The following is a 25,057-nucleotide window of genomic DNA, read 5'->3' as shown; positions in this document are numbered from 1 at the left end:
CGTTCTCCATTTGGTTTGAGCGTCTTGCCGTGTGTCAACACATTTCCCCTTTCACACTCGATACTCACTCGTCTCACTGTAACCTCACTACGCTCTGTCCTGACTTGTCTGCCTTGGTTTGCTGTGACTTTGATTCTGACTGTCATTCCTTTCCGTTTCTGTTTGTGTGAAGAAATGCCTAACAACCTTAAACAATATTAACACTCTAAATGAGAATTCACCATTTCTTTCATGTGACGTTGATGGTTATTTAGCCCACTGCCGGTGGTAAGTGGACGGTAGTAGAGTTTACAAAATTGTCTCTGGACCCTCCGCCGTCAACATGAAAGACAATGGCATTGGTTATGTAAGGTGATTTAACCCTTTGAGACCTGGAACGCATTATTACTTGAACCATTATTTTATGCTTTAACTATTAAACAAATAGCAGATATACAAGCTTGTAGATGTGCTATTTTTGAAAAAATTATAAATTATCAAAAGTCTTTGAATATATTGACCCGATTCTATAAATGTCTTCTAAATCCTTCTTCTAAATCAGTGGTTCTCAAACTTCATGTCAAGGAACCCCCAAAATTACATGTATTTGGCCACCGACCCCCATCTCAAAATGTGTTGTTCCAGGGACCCCCCAGAAGCAAATATTTGAGTTACAAATGTTCGCTTTTAAAAAGATAAATTCGAAGATTTGCAAAAAGAATGACAATTTATCAAAAATAGCAGATCTACTAGCTTGCAGCGCAGCACTCAGTGCAGCGCTGTGAACTTGTATATCTGTTATTTTTCAATAGTCAAGTATAAAATAATGGTTAAAGTGGTTAAAACGTTCCAGGTAAAGTGTTAAGATGAGTGTGAGGTCCCATGACTCCAATATTGTACCAATATCTCACGTCAAAACCACACCCCACTGGTCAATAAGAAAAAATCCCATTGACTTGAGATAACTGTTAAAAAGAAAAGAAAAGAAAAAAATCTCCAACATACTAGTAGTGTCATGTCCAGAGGTGTAACTGTTCTATCTAACTATTAAATATCAATTTTTTTGTCCAATAGCTTTACATTCACATTCCCACAGTAATAACTGGTATATAGACTCTCCAGCTTTTTGGTAAGCAGAAAATATATATTTTGTTGATTATGATGTAATTGTTGACCCACCTGAAAATCTATTTTCTTTTTATTAAAGAGATGGGGAGACCCTTGTTACTCAACAGACACTTAATAACAATGATTACTGTCAGAATATAGAGATTTAACGTATTAGCAAAATAAAGCAAAGACTACTAAGTATATCACTTACAGCTTTTTTACATGATTAGTTTTTTAAGTTTGTGTCCCAGGGAGACACTAAGGCCTAGGCCAGACGGAGCTGGATATTTCATATACCCCGTTTTTTCAGATATCCACATAGAAAAATATCTAGGTCCACATGACAAAGATATCTAGGTCTAAAATAAGTCCCCAGACCTCCACTAGGGGGACAAGCACACACACACAGAAAAGTCTTCAGAGATATCCGGGTTCCATGTCTACACGGATCCAGTGAATCGGATATTTTTCAATGTCTCCACTTATTTATCCGGTTTCAAGAATATCCAGCTTCGCGGCCAAAATATCCAGCTTCGTGTGGCTGCACGCCCCAACCGCATAAAAAATGTCTAGCAAATGTCTAGCTTCAGAAATATCCAGCTCCGTGTAGCCGGCACCTAAAGGACTCTTTTTCAGTCTCGAGCTGAAAGTATTTGTGAACCCCTGGTCTAGGAGAGCGTTTGTGTGCCTGTCTGTGCCTCCCCGTTTGAGCAGGATTGACGTCACCTTCATGACATCAGGGATCCTTAGGGAAGCCACACCACACCGTTAGACTGTCATATTGAATGGGATCAGGAACTGCACAACACCACCCCCTGTTGGTAGTGAGTGTGTGATAGAGTCTGACGCTTGCAGTCAGGCTATATCAGGGCACCCAGACTATAGTACTTGTCCGACTTTATTTCCGGATAAACTTTATTTTGCCGTGCTACTCCTCAGTTTTGTTGGTACGCACTCGAGCCATATGTAAATCGACCGACTTCATCAGGACTTGTCTGTTTGCATCTTGCTTAGAGATACGTTATATACTGTAGTTTAATGTATGTATTCATTTATTAGTGAATACATTTTCTCCATTGACTTGAATGGGGAAATGCAGATGGTAAGACGGAATTCATTTGCAAGTGTGACTCGCGTCACGGCAACCACACTTGCAATTTCCCAGAATTGCATCTTTCTTGTTTATTTATGAGCCGGGAGGCGCGGTTCTGACGTCAAGACATTTGGTACACTATTCATTAAGATTTAACGGTGGTTAAACAGTGAGTACAAGGAGAAGTTAACAAAACCACACAGTAGCCTGATCTCAGGCTACTCTTCTCAGCCCAGGGAGACATCTGAAACTCACATGTGCAGGAAAACACGGCGTGAATTACCTTTTTTCTAACATTTCTATATTCCAACGGTAGTTCGATAAACGGTGCTTCTCTTTTAACGATTTGGATCCAAACAGCAAGTGTGGTTTTCACGAGACCGTGGCATTTGAACTGTATTTCATGCTCAACAACAGAAGTGATCTTCCTTCTGGGGGTGTGTTTGCTCAGGCCAGGTGATTACTGCGTGCCATGCAGTGCATCTGTTAATCCCACTCAGATGACACAGGGAACAGAAGGGCGTTCAGTTTAGTCCTAGCATGTTGAAAAGGTCACGCCTCAGGCCTGCTCAATCCTTCAATCTGGTCAGTGCAGTGACATCTACAGCCCGCAGTTTCCTTATTAGCGCCCTGGTGCAGTTTAAAATAAGCACCACCGAATCCAACATGATCTCCTCTGTTGGTCATTTATCTGGAAGAACCCTATGCCTTGTCTTAATTCCAACCCTGTCTACTTTAAATGACTTGTCATGCAGCAAAAAATAGACAATCCACAAGCTCACTAAGCGGCGCGAGCTTGTATATCGATCTATTTTTGTTGTAAAAATGTTTATATCCTATGACATGCCCCAAAATAGCCAGGCTTAGTGTGGTTAAGATGCCCCCCACCCCCCTGAGTCATTTTGGTTGTAAGGAGCGGTCGTTTCATTCATCTCATTGTAGCGTAACCCCCCCTCCCTCCCGTCCAGAATAACCACATTCCACCCACTGGACCAACCCAGGCATGTGCCATCACATCCCACTGTGATGGGACATGAAGTGCCATGTGCCACAGGCCATCATTCTTCCAGGGCCATCGAGTCATTCATTTTTTTTTCTGACCCTGGAGTGTTGAAAACCTTAAAGCCCCATTCCCTCTGATCCGGCTCACAGCAGCCGCTTGTCCCTGTGTCTCTGTCCACAGCCCCGATGACGACTCCTGTCAGAAATTTGTGCCATTTATTGGGGTAAGACATGATTTTAATTATACCTTTTTTTATGCGCACAGTGAAAAACACGGCGTCACGATTAAACATCTAAGTTGACGATTAATTTTCACACGAATAATTGCGATTAACGATTTTGTCGTTAAACTTGAGATTTGAGTTTGGCTTTTAGGCATCATTTATAATCACAAATTCCACAGGTGCAGATTTGACAAATTACTGACACATTATATACTTTCATGAAAATCTTCATTCATGCTATTTTTGGAAAATGTTGCCACATGGAAACGATTGACGATCATGTAAAAATAATTGCGACCATCTCAAATAATTGCGATTAGACGAATATTTAATAAATGTGACAGGCCTAGCTGTGGCAAATGCGTTCCGTGCCAGACTTTGGTTGTTTTGAAGTTTGTTTTTGTTCTTTTCAGGTTGTGAAGGTTGGTATCGTGGAGCACAGCCTCTCAACCTCAGGTAAGGCTGTGTGTTTTTGAAGGCATGCTAACTAATGTATGTCTAGACCATTAGCCATTTTGAATTCCGTACTTTTACTTGTAAGGGTGCCCTCAGACCAAAATACCTATGAGAGTGGAATCCGCGTTCCGCCAATGCATTTCAATGAGAAGGGAGCGTTTTTTGCAGAAATCCTCTGCTGGCATGAAACCGCTTCACTCTCATTGAAATGCATTGGCGGAACGCGGATTCCACTCTCATAGGTATTTTGGTGTGAGGGCACCCTAACAGAGTTTTTCTATATTGCAGTATTGATAGTTTTACTTCAGTAAAAAATTTGAATACTTTTCCCACCACTGGTTGTCGAGGAACAGTGAGAGAGGGCTGAGCATACAGTACTCACAGACAGTCCACACAGAGTTTCAGTCTCAGCCACCAAGGGATTACCCCTCTGTGATCTAAATATATTATAAGGGCTGTAACATTTTACAGCTTGTATTTATGTATGAGCACAGCATGCATGCATCGCACTGCTGTGTATAGGTTTCAACCAGTGACCCAGATTTACTTCCTGGAATACCAAGACTATCATGTTCATGCTCATAAAGATTATGGCCAGCATTGATTTTAGAGAGTAGACAGACAGTGTGTATCTGGGTAGAACTCGGATGTGTTTCAGAAGGTGCTTTCATCTTAGAAAAACGTTGAGGCCACCGTTTTCCAAACAATGAGTCTGTGTCCGATTTCTTTTGGGGTTTGCGATTAAATATTTAAAACAATCTGTTTCCTGAGGCTGATTCTAAAAACGCACTCAAAACCCGACCTACGTTTTCAGATAAGTCAGATTTGAATTCATTTTTTTTTTTTACAAAAGACATGTTGCTATATAAAGTATATATAATTACTAGAATAGAATATTCAGCATCGCTCCAATTTGCTCGCACCCGTGGGCATCAAAAGATGCGTGTCCTGGCCCGTCCACTCGCGACAATCCACTTAAAAGATAGCCGCTTCCACGTCCACCCCGTTTCCACCACTCGTCCCATAGACTAACACTATATGAGACTTTTTCCTTTTTTTCCCCAAAACAAAAGTGCAAGCTGTTTTTGTTCCGGTCAGGTGACCTTCCGGTTACCCTGGAAATAATTAGCGACCCATAAGCTAGCGAACAGCGCCATCCAGAGTAAAAAATAAGCAACTTGTCCAACTCGTAGGTGGCAGCATGGACCATTGGGAATAACTCGTGAAACCCATTCGACGGCACTAAATGAGTTTTTGTATATTTTTGGGTCCCAATAAGACGTCACATTTCTCTTTTGGGTCTGGAGCTGAAAGGTTTGGGAAGCACTGCTCTTTAGACCATGTATTTTCCTATTTGCAGTGGACTCAGATGATGCCATGGGGGGCAACCCAGGCGTCCTGTCCTCCCCAACCCCCCCATCGGCTGGTCCGTATGGTAAAGAGATAGGAAGCACTCCGCCTCAGTCCCCGTCTGTCTCCACCGCCCTCTCTGGAGCTGGGTATGTGACGAAGCAATACTCACAAACTCCAGCCCTCAACGGCTGATTATCAAGTTATATTATTGTCCCGTTGGGTGGAAAGTCTGGAAACCTTGTGTGTCCAAAACAAAAACCAAAGAGATACAGTACAAGGTTTCTGTTCGACAGCAACGAAATATATCCTATTGTTGCTGTCGGGCAGAAACCTCTTATCTCCATATATTAGCTTTTTGTGTCTTGTTCGTAAATGAATGCCTTACTTGATCATACTCACACAAAAGCAACAAAATCAGCAGATCCACAAGCTCGAAATGCTGTGCGAAACACGCACAAAGCGGCGCGTTTCGTGTTTGTCGATCTGCTACTGTTGCCGTTCTTGTATTTGAATCCTGAAAAGTAACAGTTTCAGACACATGGGGTTCCCACCTAACAGAGACGACATGTAGATACTGATGACATAAACACCTTTTTCCAGTCTTGGCTGATCCCTTTTATCTTTGTAACTAGGCTATAATATAAAACATAAAAAAACAATCTTTACAATGTGCTGTGTACAGTGGGGTTTGCGGAAAACAAAGTTTGACTTTTCTTTCAATGATGCACTACTCCCAGTTCTCCGTGCGTGGGCGGCGAGGTGATGGGCCTGCAGGTGGACTACTGGACGTGGCAGGGCCCGGAGAAGAAGAAGGAGGGCGAGAAGAGAGACGTGGGCATGAAGAACACCCTGAAGAGCAACTTCCGCTCTCTGCAGGTCAGCCGGCTGCCCGGCGGAGGAGAGCTCAGCGCTCCACACAGCATGGCCATGACCGTGGTCACCAAGGAGAAGAACAAGAAAGGTTAGCACGTTGCTCACACACGCAGTGGTGTAAAGCAACTACCTAAGTACATTTACTTAACCTACTTACTGCCACGATTTCTATCGACGAATGTCTTTCACTGCCACCATTTTCTTACCTTTTAACATGTACGATGCTGCACAGATCATGCACGGATCAAGTCTAACATGCATTTCGCGATCGTGATCACACCGAAACCGGAAGTAGGAAGCTGCCATTTTGGAAGAAAACAAAATGGCGGCCAATTCGGGAAACTCGTGTTTGGCAGTGAGGGACATGTCACATACGGCCGAAACTTGTGTTTCAAATTTCTGTACTTTTTACTTCTGCTTCCACCACTGCACACACAGTATAAATTAAGGCCAGGGGTCACCACCATGCTGGCTTATGGTGGACATTTTTGGACATACAAAATGAGCAGACAAAAATATTACCAGAAACGCATAAAGAGATAGCCCTGTATGACCATAACAGTTCTGTAACTCTGTGAGAGTGATCAAATTAACTCTACGGGTCCATGGTTCCATTTGTACACTCTGAGTTAAGGGGTTCCTTGCAAAATAAAAGGTTAGAGAACCGCTGTCCTAGTGGACTCCTAACGTGCCATACATACTGTAGTGTCATAGCAAATCAGTGTCATATTCTGAAGAAATCCTGGAGACTTGACATTCAGTAATTGGGTCTTAGGATCACAATAAGAACATTATAATGGTGTGTAAAAAAGAAAATCTAAAATTTGCCAAGGACAAGTCTTTGCCACAGACACGTGTCCGTGTATGAACATATTGATGACCCCTGGTGCAGTCAGCCTGGGGTCGAATCCCACCTTAGGCTGCATGTCCTTCCCCAAGTTCCCCATCTCTCTCTCTCACTGTAACTAGTGTCTATATAAAATCTATATCATCGACATTACAACAACACTAGCAGGGAGCTAGGGGCGAGAGTAATATTTCTGGGTCTAATGTCAAATTGAAGAGAAGTGAAAAATATATAAATTATGTAGTAGCTTTAAAGATGTGTACGTAAAGGATTATTATTTATCTATAAAGGTTATTGGTGAGATACTGTATTCTTTCTCCTTCATAGTGATTTTCCTCAGCAAGAAGCCCAAGGAGAAAGACCTGGACTCTAAGAGCCAAGTGATTGATGGCATCAGCAGGCTGATCTGCACAGCCAAGCATCAGCACACCATGCTGAGAGGTGAGACTCATGGAGTTCTACTGCCATCTAGTGGCCATGCAAAGGGATTGGGGGCTCACAGCCTGAAAAGTTTGAGAGCATAATGTCCAAATTTAATTGTGTACTTAAATATTGTGTGTGTGTGTGTGTGTGTGTGTGTGTGTGTGTGTGTGTGTGTGTGTGTGTGTGTGTGTGTGTGTGTGTGTGTGTGTGTGTGTGTGTGTGTGTGTGTGTGTGTGTGTGTGTGTGTGTGTGCGTGCGTGCGTGCGTGCGTGCGTGAGAGATACAGTATATAATGTGAATACGGTATATCAGGCGTTATCGTACAACCCCAGACTCCAAAGAAATGGATTGGGTGCAATTTTGCTGATTGTCAGGTGCTTCAATGACTGTCAATCGCTTTGTTTTCAGTGTCCATCGATGGAGTCGAGTGGAACGATGTCAAGTTCTTCCAGCTAGCCGCCCAGTGGCCAACGCATGTCAAGCATTTCCCCGTGGGGGTCTTCGGTTACACTAAACCCATGTGACCTTAGCCACCGACCCCCCATGACCGCCACCGACACACTCTCCCCTGCACTTGTCTCATAGCGAGGCTACAGAGATAGGAGAGGAAAGCCAACTCCCTGGGCCGGCAGTAATAGTTTTCCTGTGGAAACCTTACTGACTTTACGTAACCATGTGTTAAAATACACAAAACATTTCACGTTGTTCGAGTTGATATTATCGATGTTGACCTTGTTGGTTGTTGTTGTTGAGTTTTTGTTTTGTTTTTTACACAATATATACAAAAAGAACGACAAGTAATATTTTGTAAGTTACCGTGCTGCCGCCTCGAATGTGTTTTCTTTTTTCTTTTTTTTTAGTTTTGTAGTTTTTTCTGACAATTTTGCCACATTTCGGTAACGGCAGCTGTGTTTGCACTTTGTTCTCATTAGCATTTTATTATTTCTGTGAAATCCTGTTTTTTTATCGTTGCTCTATAGACAATGGAGAAGTATGATGGTGATGTGCAGTGGCGCGCGTGTGTGAGATCATTTGCGTGTTCGTGTTTGTTAACTGAAAGTCAAAAAGAATATTGCTGTGAATCTAGATGGAATCCTTCCCTTCTAACTCAAGTCTTATGTTTTCTGACTTGTCTTCTTATTTCATCTTTTCAACTACAAATTCTCCCTTTTTTTATAGTAAGGAACATTACATATTACGTGTTTCTGCCTTTTGCTGTTAAAAGCACACAGTGTATCTATAACAAGGCGAGCAACATATTTGGGAAGGTAGCTATTATGAATGTAGCTATAATGCATTTATATAACACATGTAAACAGTTGTTTAAAAGGATTACCGTTCTTTTTTTCTTTTCTTTTTTTTTGAAGTTGATGTGTCATGTCGGTATACTCGCTAAAATCCTCACTGTTCATTTAACTCCCAAGAGTGTAGAAATCTGTGTTGATTTCGACGACTAAAAAATGTTCGACTACCTTTTTTCACTGACGAAAACTAAATAAAAACTAAGCTACGATGACTAACACTATGATGAAATAATATATTGACAATTTCGTCAAATAAAAACTTGACTAAAATGATAGAGACGGACTATTGGAGAAGAGATCCAGTAGAACTAAAAGACAACTCATTTAGTTTGGTTGCGCTCGGGTGTTGAAAAGAGCAGATCTTCAACGCGTCGCAGTTGTGAGCTTGTAGATGGGCTATTTTGCAACCAAGTACAAATCAGCCATTACGATGTCATCTAGGCCCACCAAAACATTGTAGTTGACTAAATCATCTGTAGATTTAAAACTTTAGACTAAAACTAAAACATTTGCGATGACTAAAATGGGACTAAAACTAAATTGAATTTTATTCAATGCTGGTACAAATGTAATATTTGTACACTACCCTCTTAAATGAACATTGTGGATTTTGTGAAGATTCATTACCTGAAGCTGGAGTTACTGTGCCGTTATAACCACTTTGAAAACAGGGTCATTACAGCTAGCTCTCTTACAGCTGAATGCCAAATGTAAGAAAACCCTTTAGTTGTGACTATGTCACGTCTCATTCTTTTTAAGGTGCTGATGGATGCATTTCGTTCCAAATCGCAATGTCCACCTGTAATGTATTTGGCATTTCATTTCAAGGTGTTGGCTCCCACTTAATTTGTTGAAGAGTGGTCAAAGTATATTTGAATCCTTCGCAAACATATTGGACAACTAACTGCCTGTCACACAGACAGAGGTTGTCTGAAATCTAAGGTCTGTGCTTCTTGATTAGGGCCAGATGTATAGTGATGTGCCAAAGTCAAATGTTGTTCTACAGTCCAACCAGCAGAGCATTTAACTATTGTACACTTGTACTTTATTACGCTTCAGCCAGCTAATAGCCTTGATCGTTTGTTGTCATTACAGAGATCTGTATTGAGAGTACTGAGCTTGTAAAAAAAAAGAAAATATATATATAAATATATTGTGTGGCATAATTATATTTGGCCATATTCGAAACATGTTATGCGTGTGCTGTACATACACGCACACATTATATTAGCAGTCTGTTAATACAGCCTTGTTGCGGCTAGATATGGAAATAGTACATAACCTAAAATGTAGTCTCCTCTGACAGATTACCTATACAGTATTGTATTGGCCTATTGTTTCTCTCCTTTTTTTTGTACGTTTTTGATTCTCAAAAATATGTCTGACTTGAAAAAGACTGCTTTGATCCTAGTGTCAAGTGAGCTATTGGCCGTCTAAAAGGATTTGATGATGGGGAAGCTTATGGATTCTTGCCAGATATTCCTGTCACTGCCTGTGTGTGTGTGTGTCTTTGTTGGTGTGTGTTAAATGTTTGATGGTACTCCCTCAATAGTGTTACTCGTGTGAACTTTTTTGCAATAGGAAAAAATGTGGACACAGAAAGGGCCTTCTGTTTGTATGGGTTTTTCTTTGCTGTTGCTTTTGTTTTTATAAAGTGGAAGACTTGCGAGCTTTGTTAGACTTTTATAGTATTGTATATAAATATACAAGATGTACCATGTGAACTACGACTTGTCCATTCCACTAAATTGAAAGCACAAATATTTACCCCTTGTTTCCCCACCCCTAAATGCCAAATATTTCCTTAACCCCATGACTTTAGATTTGTACAATGCAAAAAAACACTACATTATGTCAATTCTTGTAATGCTCTCCCACTATGTAATGCACTTTCTTGTGGTTTGTTCACCTTTTCAGCTCTAATCGGGACACAATTTGGTTTTCAGGTGGAGTGTTAAGACTCCTTGTTTGAACTATTAACCACTACCTACATTCATCAGAAGGTTTGCAGTTTTTATTTTTCTGTTTTAACATCGACTCTAATTTTAGTAGTGGGTCATGTTTATGTTGATATAGCGTTAAGCGCCTTCTGTTGTCTGGTCAACTACAATGTGCCGCATATTGAAAGGCTTTCTCATAGTCATCACCTACCACCGTTATGTTTTTGCCTGCGATTGTACAGCCAGGTTGTTCTATTTCATTTTGAAGTGTTCACTATCTTCTCTTAACTGAGGGATGACCTACCTGGCCCTTGTATATTTTCTATACCTGGGCTATGAAGTGCTAGCCAAGGCAGAGTTGTAGTGTGGTTAGGGGGGGATTCATGTGAGCTAGCCCTTTAAATAACGTTAAGGGCACAATTCAACAAGTGTATTTCAATGTATTTGACCTCAAGAGTTTGTTTTTGTTTTTTTGCCCTGAATCTAGAGGTAGCATGGGGGTGTTTTATATTACTGGATCAATGAGCTGGCTGACTTCGCAGCAATGTTTCAATTTAACAATACGACTGCAGGAAATCACCATAAGCATCACTTTTGCATTAAGGTCAAACTACCAGGGTTAAACATGCTGTCTCATTGATCCTGTTATGCCCGATTTATACTTGGTGGCACACCAGTGTCGTGCACCCGAAAACAGGTGATTTACAAGCTTGCTTCGCAGCGCGACAAGAGCTTGTAGATCTGTTTTCGGTGCGCAACACAATGCAGGGCCAAGTATAAATCGAGGTTTACTTGAAATGCCACCCAGTGTCTTTGCACAAACCCTATTTTAAATGACATGACAGTATTTTTAAATTTTACCACTAAAAATATGGGTTACTCTTTGCATGTTTTACTAGATGTAAATATGTTTTGGAATTTTATATTGTTTTGTTTCTTTCCATGCTCTCACAAGCAGTTGTGTTTAATAAAGTTTTTAATCTTCTGTACAAACAAACATTTGCCTTTATTTATATTTGTCACTCAAAACATGATTTTAATGACATTCCATTTCGATGCAAGTTTTAGCTTTTTACATTTGTGAAGTTAGACTTGGTGGTGTCAGTATCCAGAGTCCAGTTGATATTGTCCATGTTATTTTGCTGCAATCGAGGGCAGGTTGATGTAGCTCTTCATGGGTGGCAATGGTTTGATCTTGCGTCCCGCCCAGCCACCCTTCCTTTGCCATAAGCCACTCGAAGGACGAATGCCGAGCCACCGATTACGACCCGCTTTCCCTATGATCCGCTTATTGTGATCGACGTTGGAAACGCGGCCCACAGTTACCATGCAGGTCTCCAGTACCTGTGTGTGACATGATTTCATAAGTTCAGGTAAAATGCATTTTGTCAGTCTCAGGCAGAAACCTTATATCTCCAAGTTTCAAATGTATGTTTTTTTTGTAAAAGTAAAGCCCTGGCCTGCTTCTTCATACAAGACTGTCGCACAAAACTAGTGAAAATCGATCTACGCCTCACGATGTGAGGCATTGTGTGATTGTAGGTCGGCTATGTTCACTAGTTTAAAGCATTTAAACATTTTTTGATGATAAATGCAAAAAGAACAGTTTCCACCCAACAACAATTTGTTTTAAAGACACATCAGCACGCAAATCTAAAAGAACCTTACCTGAACCTGCTGTTTTGAAGGGAGCTGAACGACGGCGGTTCCATTGACCTTTCGGAGCAGTACGCCACATGTGCCTTGAGCAAAAAAACAATACAGTTTACTATTCAACCGAGGTAGAATTATCAAATGTTACAGCAACTAATACCAATGAGTTTGATTTAAGCTGCTCTCTGTATTCACTTAACACAAGTAGTAAGAAACAAACAAATGTACCAAATCTTAGATTGTGAATGATAATTACCTGCAGCACGTATATATTCAGCTCCTTTTCCTGGGTATAGCTCCAAGCTGTTCACCAACGTACCTACAGGAAGAGCTCCCAGTGGGTAGGCATCGCCCTCATTGGCTGAAACTGAGTTATGACAAATGCATTAGTATTTTGATAAAGGGTAACACATACCAAAACTGTCAGATGTTAACTAGGGCTGGGGAAAGAATGTCCCTGTCATTCTAATTAGAAATGTCACCATCTTTTAAAAGTCATTAAGTCGTTTAAAAATGTACATCTCTAAACTGAGCAGTGGAAGACCTGAGAAAATTACTAGACTAGAGTGTTGTATTTTGCTCACTCTAGTAGAAACACACTTAAAGAAATGTTTCACATCCAACATTACACTCCACAGGATGGCTAAAGCATTGGTTCTTTAAGTGGGGTCCGGGGACCCCCAGAGGTCCTTGAGGGAGTTCCAGGGGGTCCCAGGCTAAATGATAGTTATGAACCAAATGGACCCTTATGGGTATGTAACTTTGAGAGGTAGAACTCATACCTGCCATGCGGCCAATAACTGAAGATGTTTTGATGATATCTCCAGTCTGCATGTTCTCTGTAGCAATGATCCATCGCTTCTTTTCGCCCCCGGCTACGAGAGCAATATCTGCAGATCTACTCAGAGAAAAACAAAAAGTCAAACAGTGCGGTCAGTTGCGTGTGATTACTTATGTAAGTGAAAATATTAATGACATTGGCCTCTTGTGGTAAATAAAAGGGCTTTCATTTCACCTGCATGGGTCGTAACGGACTTCAACAACCTTCTCTTCAAAGACCTGGTTGTCTTTGCCTGCTTCAAGGGGAAGTCGATGGATGTCTAGCCAGCGATATAACTGTTTGTGTCCACCACCAATGCCATGTGTCCGTATCCTTCCTGAGTGAACACAGCGAACATGGAAGCAAATGACAACATTACGATTCATTCTCATTGAACTTCAAACCCTATATTAAACATGTGACCACTCTTTGAAATTCCAATACCTAAGAAGACACAGAATGTGTTTATGTACATTTAATTCATAATAGTGTGATTATAGTACTTAATTTCGACTTTATTCCATCTTCCATCGTCTAATAAGTAAACATTTTTTCCCCCCCATTGACTTGAATGGGAAAATTCAAATGCTAAGATTCATTCGCGCAATTCGCATCACGGCAACCACACTTGCAATTTCCATTTGCATCTTTCTAGTTCTTTCAGCTACAGTGATGACTCATTAAACACAACAGTCTGTCTATATACTGTACCTGAGACATCTCTGCCCCCTGTCTTCCTCATCCCAACAGGTTTGATGGTGTATTTCCCTGCCTTCTGTGTCTGCTTCCAATCTCTCCGGTTCTGCTCAACTGCGGCCGTTGTGAGGAAGCCTCTGCATGGTGCTGATGTGCCCAGGACAGTTACTGGTGACTGTGTAATGTTGAGGATGCTGTGCGTTCGGTGCACAGCCTGTCCCAGCACCTGTAAACGTGATATTTTGGTAATTTGCTACACAGTAAAAAAAAAATACATTTGTAACTCTGAAGTGTACTCTTAAGTGTACAACATGGAACCCCTTTGTACACTCTCATTTAAATTCACATACTGTGTAGGAGTTAGAGAGATTTCATTCCTCAATTAATTGAATACAATTAAGGACCATATTGTGCTTTCTTGGGTTTAAATCCTATTAGTAGTAGACCGTGTATCTGAACTGTACTGTCCTCTGCGTTTCCTATGCGAACTACTAATAAAGTAATCAATCAATCAATCAATCTATCAATCAATCATTTCCCAACAATATTTTAGACTTACCGGTGAGGACAGCAGAGTAGAAGACTGGGACAGAGACAACGTCCGCAGAGCTCGACTTAGTGAAGACACCGCCATAATATCAAGGTCAAGATAACACTGCAGAATCAGAGAAAAGAATAAACGTTTATGTATTGTATAGGTCTATATCTATTTCACATGACACAGATGTTCTGGGTTACACCGCTAGCTAGCTAAACTATGCTACGACCAATCAACACGTTTTATTAATAAAATAAAATACATTTGAAGTATTATACCTGATTATATTGATACTTTAATAAGTAGACATGATATTAACCCAACCTTTATAATACTATATCATCCCACTTCTGTAATGCATGTTGTTATTTGCGTCCTGTCCTTCAGAACTGTGTGCGTGTCGCATAATTATGACGTGTTTCCATCTCCTACACACACACACGCGCGCACGCACACACGCACGGCGTGGTCACCTACACACGCAAGTAGTGGTGTGGTGCCGTACCGCACACGCATGCACGCACACACAATGTAAAGTACATGCATACAATTTAAAGTAGGCCCACACTATTCATGTTATGCATTATGCTCCAAGAAAGTAGATAGAAATTAAAGTGGTGTCGCTTTGGCTTTGCATAACCACTAGATGGCAGTAGAACTGCACTAGATGACTGAGGTCACTGTTTGCAGCTGCAGGTCACACAGTCAACAAACAAAATGACATAACAAACTTTTGCTTTTGAGTTAGAAACATTATCTAATATAAAAACAAAAAGCTCATAAGTGTTTAGTATACATTATTATTTACATGTTTTAACAACGCTTCTTGGCAATAACTTTTATTCCACTGGGAAGTGGAAAGCCTGTTTATTTCCATTTTAAATGTACCATTTGTAAAGAGGGTACATGCATGGGTTTCCCCAGTTTATCTTATATCAATTATTATAGGCCTATAGCCTACAGGCTTACATTTTAAAGAATACATGTCATGCATTTGTGGGACGAGCAAGGGCAGACATGTGGGTTGCACCCGTGTTAAATCTTCTTTGTTTTATATGTAGCCCACACTTTGGAATAACAATCAAACTCAAATGTACCTTTTAATATGGTTGTAAAGGTGGTTACTCTCCAACCAGAAGTGTCTTGCCCACATGATTCAAAGAGGACGTCCAAAACTCAGCTTGTCTAGTCCCAGTATAGTCCAGAAACATTATAAGATCTTAAGTCTCAGGTGTTGTTGCCTCCTTGGTGGAAGTTGAACTGTCCTCGGCTCTGACTGAATCTGTGCCCACCTTTAAACTGACCTGCTGAGTTTGCCTGTGTCATAGACATAGTAGTGAGGTCATAGTATGCCATTCATGCCCAAATATAGAATCCTGAATCGACCATGATCATGTCCAAAGATGGAAACTCAGGTCAACTATCCATGGCATATCCATATATGGACTCTATGAGGTCATCACTCATCATAGTAAAATATGGAGCCCATGAAGTCAGGGCTTGTACAAAGTGGTACAGTCAGCTGGGGCATTAAGGCCACTGTGGCCTCAGGGCATGCCATTTTTTGGAGGGGCACAAAGCCAAACTGAGGGGCAACGACGGGCATGGCCTTCATGGCCTCCCTGAAATTCCTGCTTGGTTGATAATCAAAAATGGACCCTTTAACTCTTGAGAGCGTAAAATGAAACTGGGTCCACCAAGAAGTCTACACAATTAGAGAATGTACAAGAATTGTTATTTTGAATTATCAGTCCTATGGTACCACATAAATACAGCATGGAATTGTGGACAAAATATTATTAGTTTTGGGTTTGAGAGACTAAATCTCATAAAATGGTTGACCTACAGCTCAAATGCAGAATAAATAATTTGTCATGAAAAAAGTTGAAAGCCACTGGTCTACAACATAACATGCTATCTAGAAGTAGAAGTGTAACTCTATTTTCCAACCGTTCATAGAATTCCAGAGGTCATCTTGGGAAAAAATTACAAGAAAACAAAATGACACGCTACAAAATAGGCACAGCAAAGAAATGTTGCAGAGGCTACACCATGCATATTTAAAATATATTTTATATACATATTGGCCCATAATAATAATAATAATACGTCTTGTCAATATGTAGACACCACTGTCTCTTTCTTGACATGTAGTTGAGTTCTTTTGAATCTCCATTTTCAAACCAATCCAGTATCCTTTTCACAGCAGATAGATCTGTATATTACATTTAAAATCTTCTATAACCCTTAAATTCAATTAATTATTTCAATGGACTAAAATCTTATTTGCCCTGCTACCTTTTCATATTTTGGAGAATAAAGTCTGTGTCACTTGATGTTTGTGTTTAAAAAGGAGGTGTAGGCCTATTTGTTATCACTGTCCATCCTATCCTTATTTCAAAACAAAATGCCTGTGTCCATGAGTGTTTGCAGCTTGATGAGAATAAGGAGGATATAATTTAGATGTCTTCATTTATTTTTAGACTACTGTGTTCATTATTAGATTCCCAAGAGGTGTTGGGTGTTGAATAGATTTGTCCTCTTAATTGTTTCAGGCCATCCTTTCCCTGATATTGAGTTCCCCAGTTACACGAATCTATAAGCATGTTGTTCTCGGAGTCTTGGTCTTGTTTTTTGTTCATCCAGACGAGACCAGTGGATCTTATTATAGGCAGGCAGGGGAGATGATTTTGAGATTTATCTCAAATGCAGTGTTTATGTGAGGGTAGGCAATGCCCTCGGTTGTCCACAAGGGGGAGCGGTGGTACAGTTTATAATATCCACAGAACGCTTACTCATCTCCGAAGAGAAAAGCTTCTTCACCCACAACGAGAAAGAGACAGTAGGTCAGGTTGTACGGTAAATGCCTGTCTCACATGTCCAAAGGCCTAATTATGTCAGACATACGCGCACATTCCCTGTATGTCAAAAGTGATAGTGCGGATGTTCTCGACCGAGTCGACCTGATATGGACATTGGACAAGTAGGCTTCAAAAAGGCGTTCCAAAGATTCTCAAATAGCCACATTAAACAGCCACGTCATGCAAAAAAAATAAAATAGGCCTAAAACAATCTCTCGTCTTGACAAACCATATCACTTGTTCACTTGTTATTTTGTAGATCAGTGGTTCTCAACCAGTGATCCAAATATTGTGGCCTACTTTTACTCCACTACATTTATTTGACAACTTTAGTTAGTTACTTTATAGATTCAATTCAATTCAATTCAATTCAATGTAGGCTATGTACTGACTGAGACATGGTGCATTTGAGTACTTTTTTCCCCCCACCACTTTGTGAAAACAAAGTGACGTCATTCCACATCAAAGTGCTGGTGGCTGCTGGGAGCTCGGCTCGCGCACACACAGAGCAGACATTTTGGATTTAAAGGGGCTGAGGCAGCTGTCAGTCCACCTAGCTCTCGGTAAGTACAGATGATTTTAGCACGAATATAACCACCGTTTCAACGATATATCTTAGCGTTTCGCTGCCAGACGGCGTAAATTCATTATAATCTCTAGACGTTTTTAGGGAGAGTCGGTTTGAACGATGGCGTTACGCGGCACTTATTTGGGGAGTGGTGAGTGGTGATGCTAGCTGGGCTAATGCTAATGCTGAAGCTGACGAGACCGCAAAAGAACAACAAGCTGTTGGGTTTGTTTCGTAGGAGGCACTGACTGTGCACTCTGTCTGGGTGTGTTTTAGGGTTTTATTATGCCCAACATTTGAGAAAATAAATCTAATCTGAATGGCATTGACTGGAAAATCTAATTTCAAAATGTATAATGTATTTGTGCGCGCGGGGGCTGATATTCAGACATTCTTTTCTTAATAATGGAGGTGGTACACAGAGATTCATGATCTGTTGTTTTGTGTTTAAAACACAAAACAATCACCTCGTTTTAAATTGACTTTTTAATCTGCCTTTTGTATTTAATGCAAGTCAATATGGTGCAGCTTACTGCAGAGACATTTGCACGTAGCTATGTGTCACATCTTATCTTTCTGTTCTAGAATGTACTTGATTTATCAACAGTTGCAATACACGGTTACAAGATGCTCTGATAAAACTGTTAGGAAGGAGTATTGGATGGCATTGGACTATTATTTACTCAAGCCTTAAGGCAGAGCGATGCTCCATTTGATATTTCCCCTTGCACCTTGCACCTTGGGCAGGCCGATTCAACAGTCATGGTTTGTGTCTCTATAGCAGCTGGTTTCAATAGGATGATAAATGATTTGTGGTACAGTGTCACTGGCACTTCCCCTAGAGTTGTCCCTGATGTGCTGCCACACCCTCCCGGTTTGGCTGGCACTTCTTTGTGCCTGCTGGGACGGGAAAAGGGTGTACAGGAAAAAACACAAAAAGATAAAATGACCTGGTGGTGTCCAGCTACAGCAAGTGGACGGGAAATGCACATGCAGAGAGATGGCACAGAGGTCAGCTAGCTGCTGTCTTGTTGTTGATGCAATGCAGTCCTGGATTTCCTAAAAAATGCACTGGCCCAGGATTCCATTTGCTACACTAACATGCACCACACCCTATCTTAAGAAAGCTTTCTCCCTAGGAGGGTCTGATCTGGTGCAAATCTGGTTATTCATAATATATATCCAAGATACCTTGTGAATTTCCAGAGAAGCAGTTTGTCCTGTATCTACTTATTCAATAGCTATGGTTTATTAACAGTAGAGATTGTGTGTTGAAACAAGGGATGAGGAGGGGGGGAACTATTATTGGAAACTGTAAGCAAGCCATAGCAACTGCACAGGAAAAAAAGCTTCTATTTTATATTCTCTAATTCATGAGCAGCACATGATTTCTGTTCTTCCCTGTGGACAGCAGCAGCCCCCAGTCTTGCTCTCTCGTAGACCTAGCTGCAGTAAGCAACTGCACTTGCCAATAGCAAGTGCATCATTATCCTTGCTTGGGGTAATTCAGTTCATCCCTGTCCTTTCATATCAGCCTGCAGAGGCGGATGTTTTGTATTCAAGGAGGAGGAGTAGGATGATGATGATGTGATAGTTTGTTAGGATAAATGAGGTGCTGACATGAGAAGATGGCAGTCTGTCTGTCTGACTGACTCTGACTTTACTCTCAGTGACGGTCGGATGCTAGTGAGTGATGCTGATATTGGCCTAAAGGATTATGTATATACAGGAGGCCTCTTATATAATGTGTGGGTCAGATGGATGCTAATGAAGTCTGGGCCTTTAGCAACCTGAGCTCAGATGAAAGGGGGCCCTTGTACGTTTCACTGCTGGTGACATACTGCTCAGACTGAGGAGGGGTGAATCCATGAAGGTCATTCTACCCAATTATCTCATATAATTTCCCATGCGGTGCTATAATGTGCATCGCAGCATCCGCCTTTGATGCATCACTGTTGTGTTCGGGCATCATAGGTAGGCAAGTGGAGAGATGGGTTGCAGTGAACTAGGTGTGACACTGCTATAACCCTTGAACTGGGTTTGGATGGTATTTATTTCTTCATACAGTACATCAAACGGTCCCCAAACATTGATGGGGTCAATGGAATTGGAAGTACCAGGTTATTAAAAACAAATACGTGGGGGTTGGAGGAAATATAAGAGAATTATCCCACCTCTTCTGGAAGTTCAGAGTCCTGAAATATGGGATTGACTCACGGACACCCACAAATGATAAAAAATATCCCCTCGGGGCGCCCGCTGGCCTACTGGTCCGGGCGCATACCACTTAGGCATTGCCAGCCACATAGGTATGGATGCCTGCCGTCGTCGCCGGTTTGATTCCCGATCCGGACAACCTTTGACGCGTGTTGCTCCCCATCTCTCCCCCCATTTCCTGTCAGTCTGCTGTCCTTGTGTCCTATCCAATAAAGGCATAAAAGCCCAAAAACTAATCTTAAAAAAACAACAAATTACCCTCAAATCCCACAGAGGCGGAACAATTGCTTTGTTTATCAGAATTCTCAGACAGAATTAATCCTTTCTGATTGGCTCCTGGGATCTGATTTGGCTTGGCTTTTGTAACACATTAAAATACATTTAATGTGTATGCTAACTTAGGATGGATTTTCCCTTTTGAGAAAAATAACATGTAGTCGAAGTGACATTGCAGTGACTGAGGTATTTTAGCCTCCCCTGAACCTTCTTTTCTGACTTTATCATGTTGTCAGATACTGGCTATTACACACACACTGCTGTGATGTTAGTCACATTGTATAAACATAAAAAAATCCCCAGAGTTCCTAGCCTCGTATGAATATGAGCAGATGTTGTTGTTTACATTATATAAATTGTGTCACATACATGTCATTATCTGTTGTTCCTATTATGCATAACATGATTGTAACATTCTTGCTGGGCCTGAGAAGAGTGTAGTGGACATTTAAGAGTAGAATTCTGAATTTGGTTAGGCATTTGAGGGCTTACAGCTAATGTTAGGATAAGGGGCCCGGGAATGAATGTCAGTCAGTCAGTCAGTCAGTCAATGCCAATTGGAATACCTCTGCAAATACCTCACAAGACTCTGGGTTTAACCTTTGGAACTGTTTTGTATACAGGGCCAGGGCCTTGGTGGCTCGTGAAAACGCCTTTAGCCTCATTATGCTGTTAGGTCTTTTGTGTCCTGATGGCAGTAGAAGCAGTGTCAGGATTGCTCGCTCGCTCCCTCCCCCTCCCTCATCCATCCAGCCCTTTCTCCTAGTTGCCGGTGTGGGCGGGGTAGCAGTCCCTGATGTCTGCTCTGAGATCAGGCTGGCTGCTCTGACTGAGCAAATCAAATGGGGAAGGTCACCGTCCAGTAGGCAGCCGCTCTCGTCTCCTCTACATCTCCTGTCGCATCAACCTGGCCGTTTCATCTGAATGGGTTGTTCGATATCAAGGGCCGCCTGTTTCTCTACGGACTAGTAGTAGCAAAGCCTTTTCTTAAATGATGCCGTTTGCTGGGGTGTAAAGAGTAGAGCTATTGCCGAAGGAGGAGTTTTTATTTCATCAGTCTTTCTTCTGTGCCAAACGATGTGGATCTGATCCGCCACAGGAACCGAGGTTAGTTTTGTGGTCCAGCAAGCAGCAGCAAGTAGCTGAGAGCAGCTAGCATGAATGATATATGAGTTGGTCCCTTTAGGAGACACTGCATAGGTTGTGGAGGAATTGAGGTATTCAGGGAGAATAGCTCTATTATTGTTCAGGCTTGAAAGTTGGATTTTGAGGAGCTATATTTCATACAAATGTTCCTGCATTTAATTATCAATTAACAAATGTCACAGATAAAACTTTTATTTGCACTACTTGGCAATAGATATAACAAAGTGCGTTTATCAACACTTGATAATGTTCTAGCTCTGTAGCTGCTACTGTGAAGTTTAAGCCAGTTTAAGGTTCAAGAATCAGGATAATGTTGTTACTTTGTAGTGGAAGCTACAGTTGTCAGATCTTTGTATCTTCATGTAACGGCTTCCTTTGAAAAGGAATGGTAGCTTTGTAGCTGTCTGAGTGTGAACACAAACATTTAGTTTGTTTTTTTGTGTACACCCTATGAATTACAAATGGATATTACAAGTGGATTTCTACTGTGTAATGTTCATGCTTGTTCATATTTAGTTTAATACATTTATTTTGAACACAAAGTAGGGGGGGAAATCTTTAGCGCTTGTGGCAAAACATGACCAGCTTGACGACCGGCTGCGATGCATAGTCAGAATGTACTGTTACTTTTATTTATTTATGCAAATACAAATCCTGGGCTACCTGTTTCTATCCTCCTGAGCAGAATGAAAGACCCTTTTTAAGCACCTGTATGCTCCTCCATTGATGTAGCAGTTTGTGTGAAGTCTGATCATCCACGGTGGTGTTAAACCCCAGAGACCTAGTATGTCTGTTGTCTCTGTGTTGCAATAACAAGCTGTCTAAAAAATGGTGACCGCATTTGATATTTGAGAGCTCATGTTGATATGTTACCACCACAGAAATATTAACTCAGATCTTCAGTGCCATGCCTTCTCAAGCAGAGATGAAAGCCCCTCTTCCTGTGTTTTGTGTATCTGAGATGTTCTGAGCTGTCTTGAGGTATTGCTAAGACCTCTTTCATTCTAAGTAAGGATGGGGGGTGGCTAATAATTATTTATTGATAGATACTGCATATCGATCCATGTCCTTAAAAAAAGAAATTGGTGGACGAGACAAGCAATAAATTCTAATACAACCGTATTGCTTTTTATTTCTTAACAAAAATGTATGAAGTTGGTGAATGTTAAATATATTTTGGCAGCGGCAGCCTATCATTAAACATGACTCATTACTATAGGCCCTCCAAATATATTTACATGTAAAAAAACATGTCACATCATGCTGCATTTTGGATTGTAGATCTGTTCTTTTTAGACACAAGTCACATAACACTTGCAATATAATAACTTCGGAACCGGGTCCGTGACAGAACTGTGTTTTTCTCTCATCTCCATCCCTTGCTCAAAGGACTCAACTCTGTATCAACTCTTCCCAACCCACCGTTAGTTCTCCTCTTAGATGGGCCTATTGTTAGTTCGTGTTTTAATTTGTTCAAATGATGAGCGATAAAGCTACAAAACAAGTAAGCATTGCCAGCTACATTGTTGCTGAGTTGCCACTAAAGTGTTGCTGAAGTGCTCACTGGTGTGGGTTTTTGTTAGTGTGCAAGCATGTGTTTTACTTCCATTTAAAGAATGGAACGAGGAATTGTGGGGAGAGAGAAGGGGAGTAGAAATGTTTTTAAACAAACATGATTTGTCAACGCTTCATTGGAGCGCTGAAATAAGTTCTACCTGAAGGGTCAGACAACAGGAACGGTCTGTCTGTGACATTTGAATGTGTTTGTATGTAGACTTCGCCATGGGCCATTCTGTGTTGCTCCCTTGAAAACATGATCTTCTGGTCTGATAACTGAACTGGCTTCACTGTGAGAGTCGCAGTCATGTGTTGCACTAAGCGTTGTTGGTATTGATGAATTGAAGGAAGCCTGCTGTTAATGTTCTGCATGACATTATTTTGATGTGCCAAGTCATCAAAATTTTGAAGAAAAAAAATGTTTTGTCAATTAAATGTTTAGACACTTGAGTTTGATGGTTGCCTTCATGCCTTCCAATTGGTTTTAATGTTTGGTTCTATCCTGAATGTACAGAAGATTCAAGATTCAGCGTTACAGTAACTATGTGGTAGTAGTACTACTGTGATTCATTGGAGTGAGAATCACTAGGGAGGTACCGTCTGCTCACAAATAAACATTTGTGTTGACTATGCACATTATGTTGTTATTTAAGTCATGGAAAACGTAGCAGAGGACACACGCAAGACTTAAACTAAAGAGTGTAAGCCGTATTCATTTTCCCCCTCTTCGACAGAGCCTTTGTTTCCACAGCGCTGGCACATCACCTATATTTGTTCAATGATAAATCTTCAAGGGTTGCCTTGCCATAGAGGCTTTGCTCTATCTATGCCCTATGAGGAAGCTGGGTTACCCTTGGCTAAATTTGTATTTAAGTGCCACGCTGCTGCCTTCTTCTAAGGATTCAGGAAGAGGAAGTACAATAAAGTACTAAATAACAGAAGAAAGATTTTAATATCATCTTCACGGACCATAATATATCATGTGTTCACTGTTCATATGAAGATGTAAGCATTGCTTTGCTGTTCAACAGCTTAAACAGAGATGTTCCCTGCCCTGCAGCAATATTCTGTGCGTGCCCTCCCATGAGGTGTCTTAAATTAGCTGCTGTTGTATATGCAAATGCCTCGTTGACTATTTTGTCTATCTTTGAGTGAAGTTGATAAGGTGGCTCATGTTTAATCATGATTTGTTTTGCAATTCTACAAAGAATTTGGAGGCTCAAATGTGGGTTTGGTTCTTCCTGATGAATCACAAGGGACAATAACATAACATCATGGCAACATCACTTAAATTTGGAGTTATTACGTTTCGTCCATCATCAGCAACACACCAACCTACTGTACCATACGTCCCTATGGTGGATCTTCCTATCTCCTACCCCCATAGGATCGTGTTATCTGACACTCCTATTGATCAACTGTGCTCCCATGCCCCTTCAAAGCTCCTGCTCTGAGCAATGCACAGGCTCTAAAGTCATCTAGATTAGATTCAGCAATTTCCATAGCCTGACTGAGATGTAGAGCTGTCCATTAATTGACCGCAGTAGCTGACGGCTGTCCTGTGTCTGTGTCTTTGTATTCACGGGCCCCGGGGCCGGCGTCATGTGGGAACTGGGAAGTATCATAAATTACGCTCCCCTGTGCCCAGAGCAGATCTGGGATTACAATTTGGAGCAATTGTTTGACGTCGGAAGAAGAGACTGGATTACTCGTATAACCATGAACCATGCACACTTTGTTTTGGTGCTAACAAGAGTAACTAACATCTTAGGGGTGTTTCCGCCATTATACAGTAAGCTTTGTTATTGTTATGTCAGGTATCAGGTTAACCTAGAATACAGTAGATACACACACACACACACACACACACACACACACACACACACACACACACACACACAGGCAAATGTAGGTTCAGCTAGGCTGTTTTATTTGCTCGTGACAGGTGAACTAATAAGCTTTAGTTGGCTAGTTAAGTTACAGCATGGGAAAAAAAGTGTATTCTTTTCGGTTGTCCATAAAAAGTGGCCAGTGAGCCCCTTTATTGTTCTATGTCAGTCCAAAATGCTGAGCGCAGTTTCTCACAGATTATGTTCCTTGTTATTTCTGTAGCTTTTTAAG

At 41.1% G+C, this 25,057-nt stretch overlaps 3 protein-coding genes across 6 annotated transcripts in view; 2 read left to right on the top strand and 1 right to left on the bottom strand.

Moving 5' to 3' along the window:
- LOC308297626 (phosphofurin acidic cluster sorting protein 2-like) overlaps positions 1 to 8,972 on the top strand; it is an 87,640-nt gene extending 78,668 nt beyond the window's left edge. Inside the window, exons 20-25 of the mRNA XM_080741136.1 lie at positions 3,366 to 3,408; positions 3,822 to 3,864; positions 5,225 to 5,363; positions 5,955 to 6,178; positions 7,265 to 7,378; positions 7,769 to 8,972. Of these exons, the coding sequence (XP_080597262.1) occupies positions 3,366 to 3,408; positions 3,822 to 3,864; positions 5,225 to 5,363; positions 5,955 to 6,178; positions 7,265 to 7,378; positions 7,769 to 7,884 (679 nt within the window). The 3' untranslated portion in view covers positions 7,885 to 8,972. The remainder of the gene's footprint in view (positions 1 to 3,365; positions 3,409 to 3,821; positions 3,865 to 5,224; positions 5,364 to 5,954; positions 6,179 to 7,264; positions 7,379 to 7,768) is intronic.
- A 2,600-nt stretch (positions 8,973 to 11,572) lies between these two features.
- LOC308297632 (large ribosomal subunit protein uL2m-like) lies at positions 11,573 to 14,733 on the bottom strand. 2 transcript variants are annotated; one of them, XM_080741145.1, is made up of 8 exons: positions 14,636 to 14,733; positions 14,333 to 14,428; positions 13,789 to 13,999; positions 13,273 to 13,414; positions 13,040 to 13,155; positions 12,514 to 12,624; positions 12,273 to 12,346; positions 11,573 to 11,948 (listed from the first exon to the last, which is right to left on the bottom strand). In XM_080741145.1, exons 2-8 carry the CDS (start codon positions 14,405 to 14,407, stop codon positions 11,739 to 11,741), a joined length of 939 nt encoding a protein of 312 aa, XP_080597271.1. In that variant the 5' UTR covers positions 14,408 to 14,428; positions 14,636 to 14,733; the 3' UTR covers positions 11,573 to 11,738. The 2 variants fall into 2 exon arrangements, with proteins under 2 accessions (XP_080597271.1, XP_080597272.1); XM_080741146.1 differs by having other exon boundaries at positions 14,590 to 14,720.
- A 2,950-nt stretch (positions 14,734 to 17,683) lies between these two features.
- klc1b (kinesin light chain 1b) overlaps positions 17,684 to 25,057 on the top strand; it is a 38,487-nt gene continuing 31,113 nt past the window's right edge. For all 3 annotated transcript variants that reach the window (XM_080741138.1, XM_080741137.1, XM_080741139.1), the window contains exon 1: positions 17,684 to 17,735. The gene's annotated coding sequence lies outside the window, so the exon portion shown is untranslated. The remainder of the gene's footprint in view (positions 17,736 to 25,057) is intronic.

This window comes from Nannobrachium achirus, assembly GCF_963921795.1.
Source record: "Nannobrachium achirus genome assembly, chromosome: 13".
Taxonomy (NCBI): domain Eukaryota; kingdom Metazoa; phylum Chordata; class Actinopteri; order Myctophiformes; family Myctophidae; genus Nannobrachium; species Nannobrachium achirus.
Note: the sequence above shows the minus strand (reverse complement) of the source record. Positions and strands in the feature narration are given on the sequence as shown.

Excerpts from the sequence above, each read along its gene's own strand:
- LOC308297632 (XM_080741145.1), bottom strand. The coding sequence starts at position 14,407 with ATGGCGGTGTCTTCACTAAGTCGAGCTCTGCGGACGTTGTCTCTGTCC. Across the intron at positions 13,415-13,788 it reads AGGGGGCAGAGATGTCTCAG|GAAGGATACGGACACATGGC; the intron begins GTACAGTATATA and ends GTGTTCACTCAG. Across the intron at positions 12,625-13,039 it reads AGTTATTGGCCGCATGGCAG|TTTCAGCCAATGAGGGCGAT; the intron begins GTATGAGTTCTA and ends GTCATAACTCAG.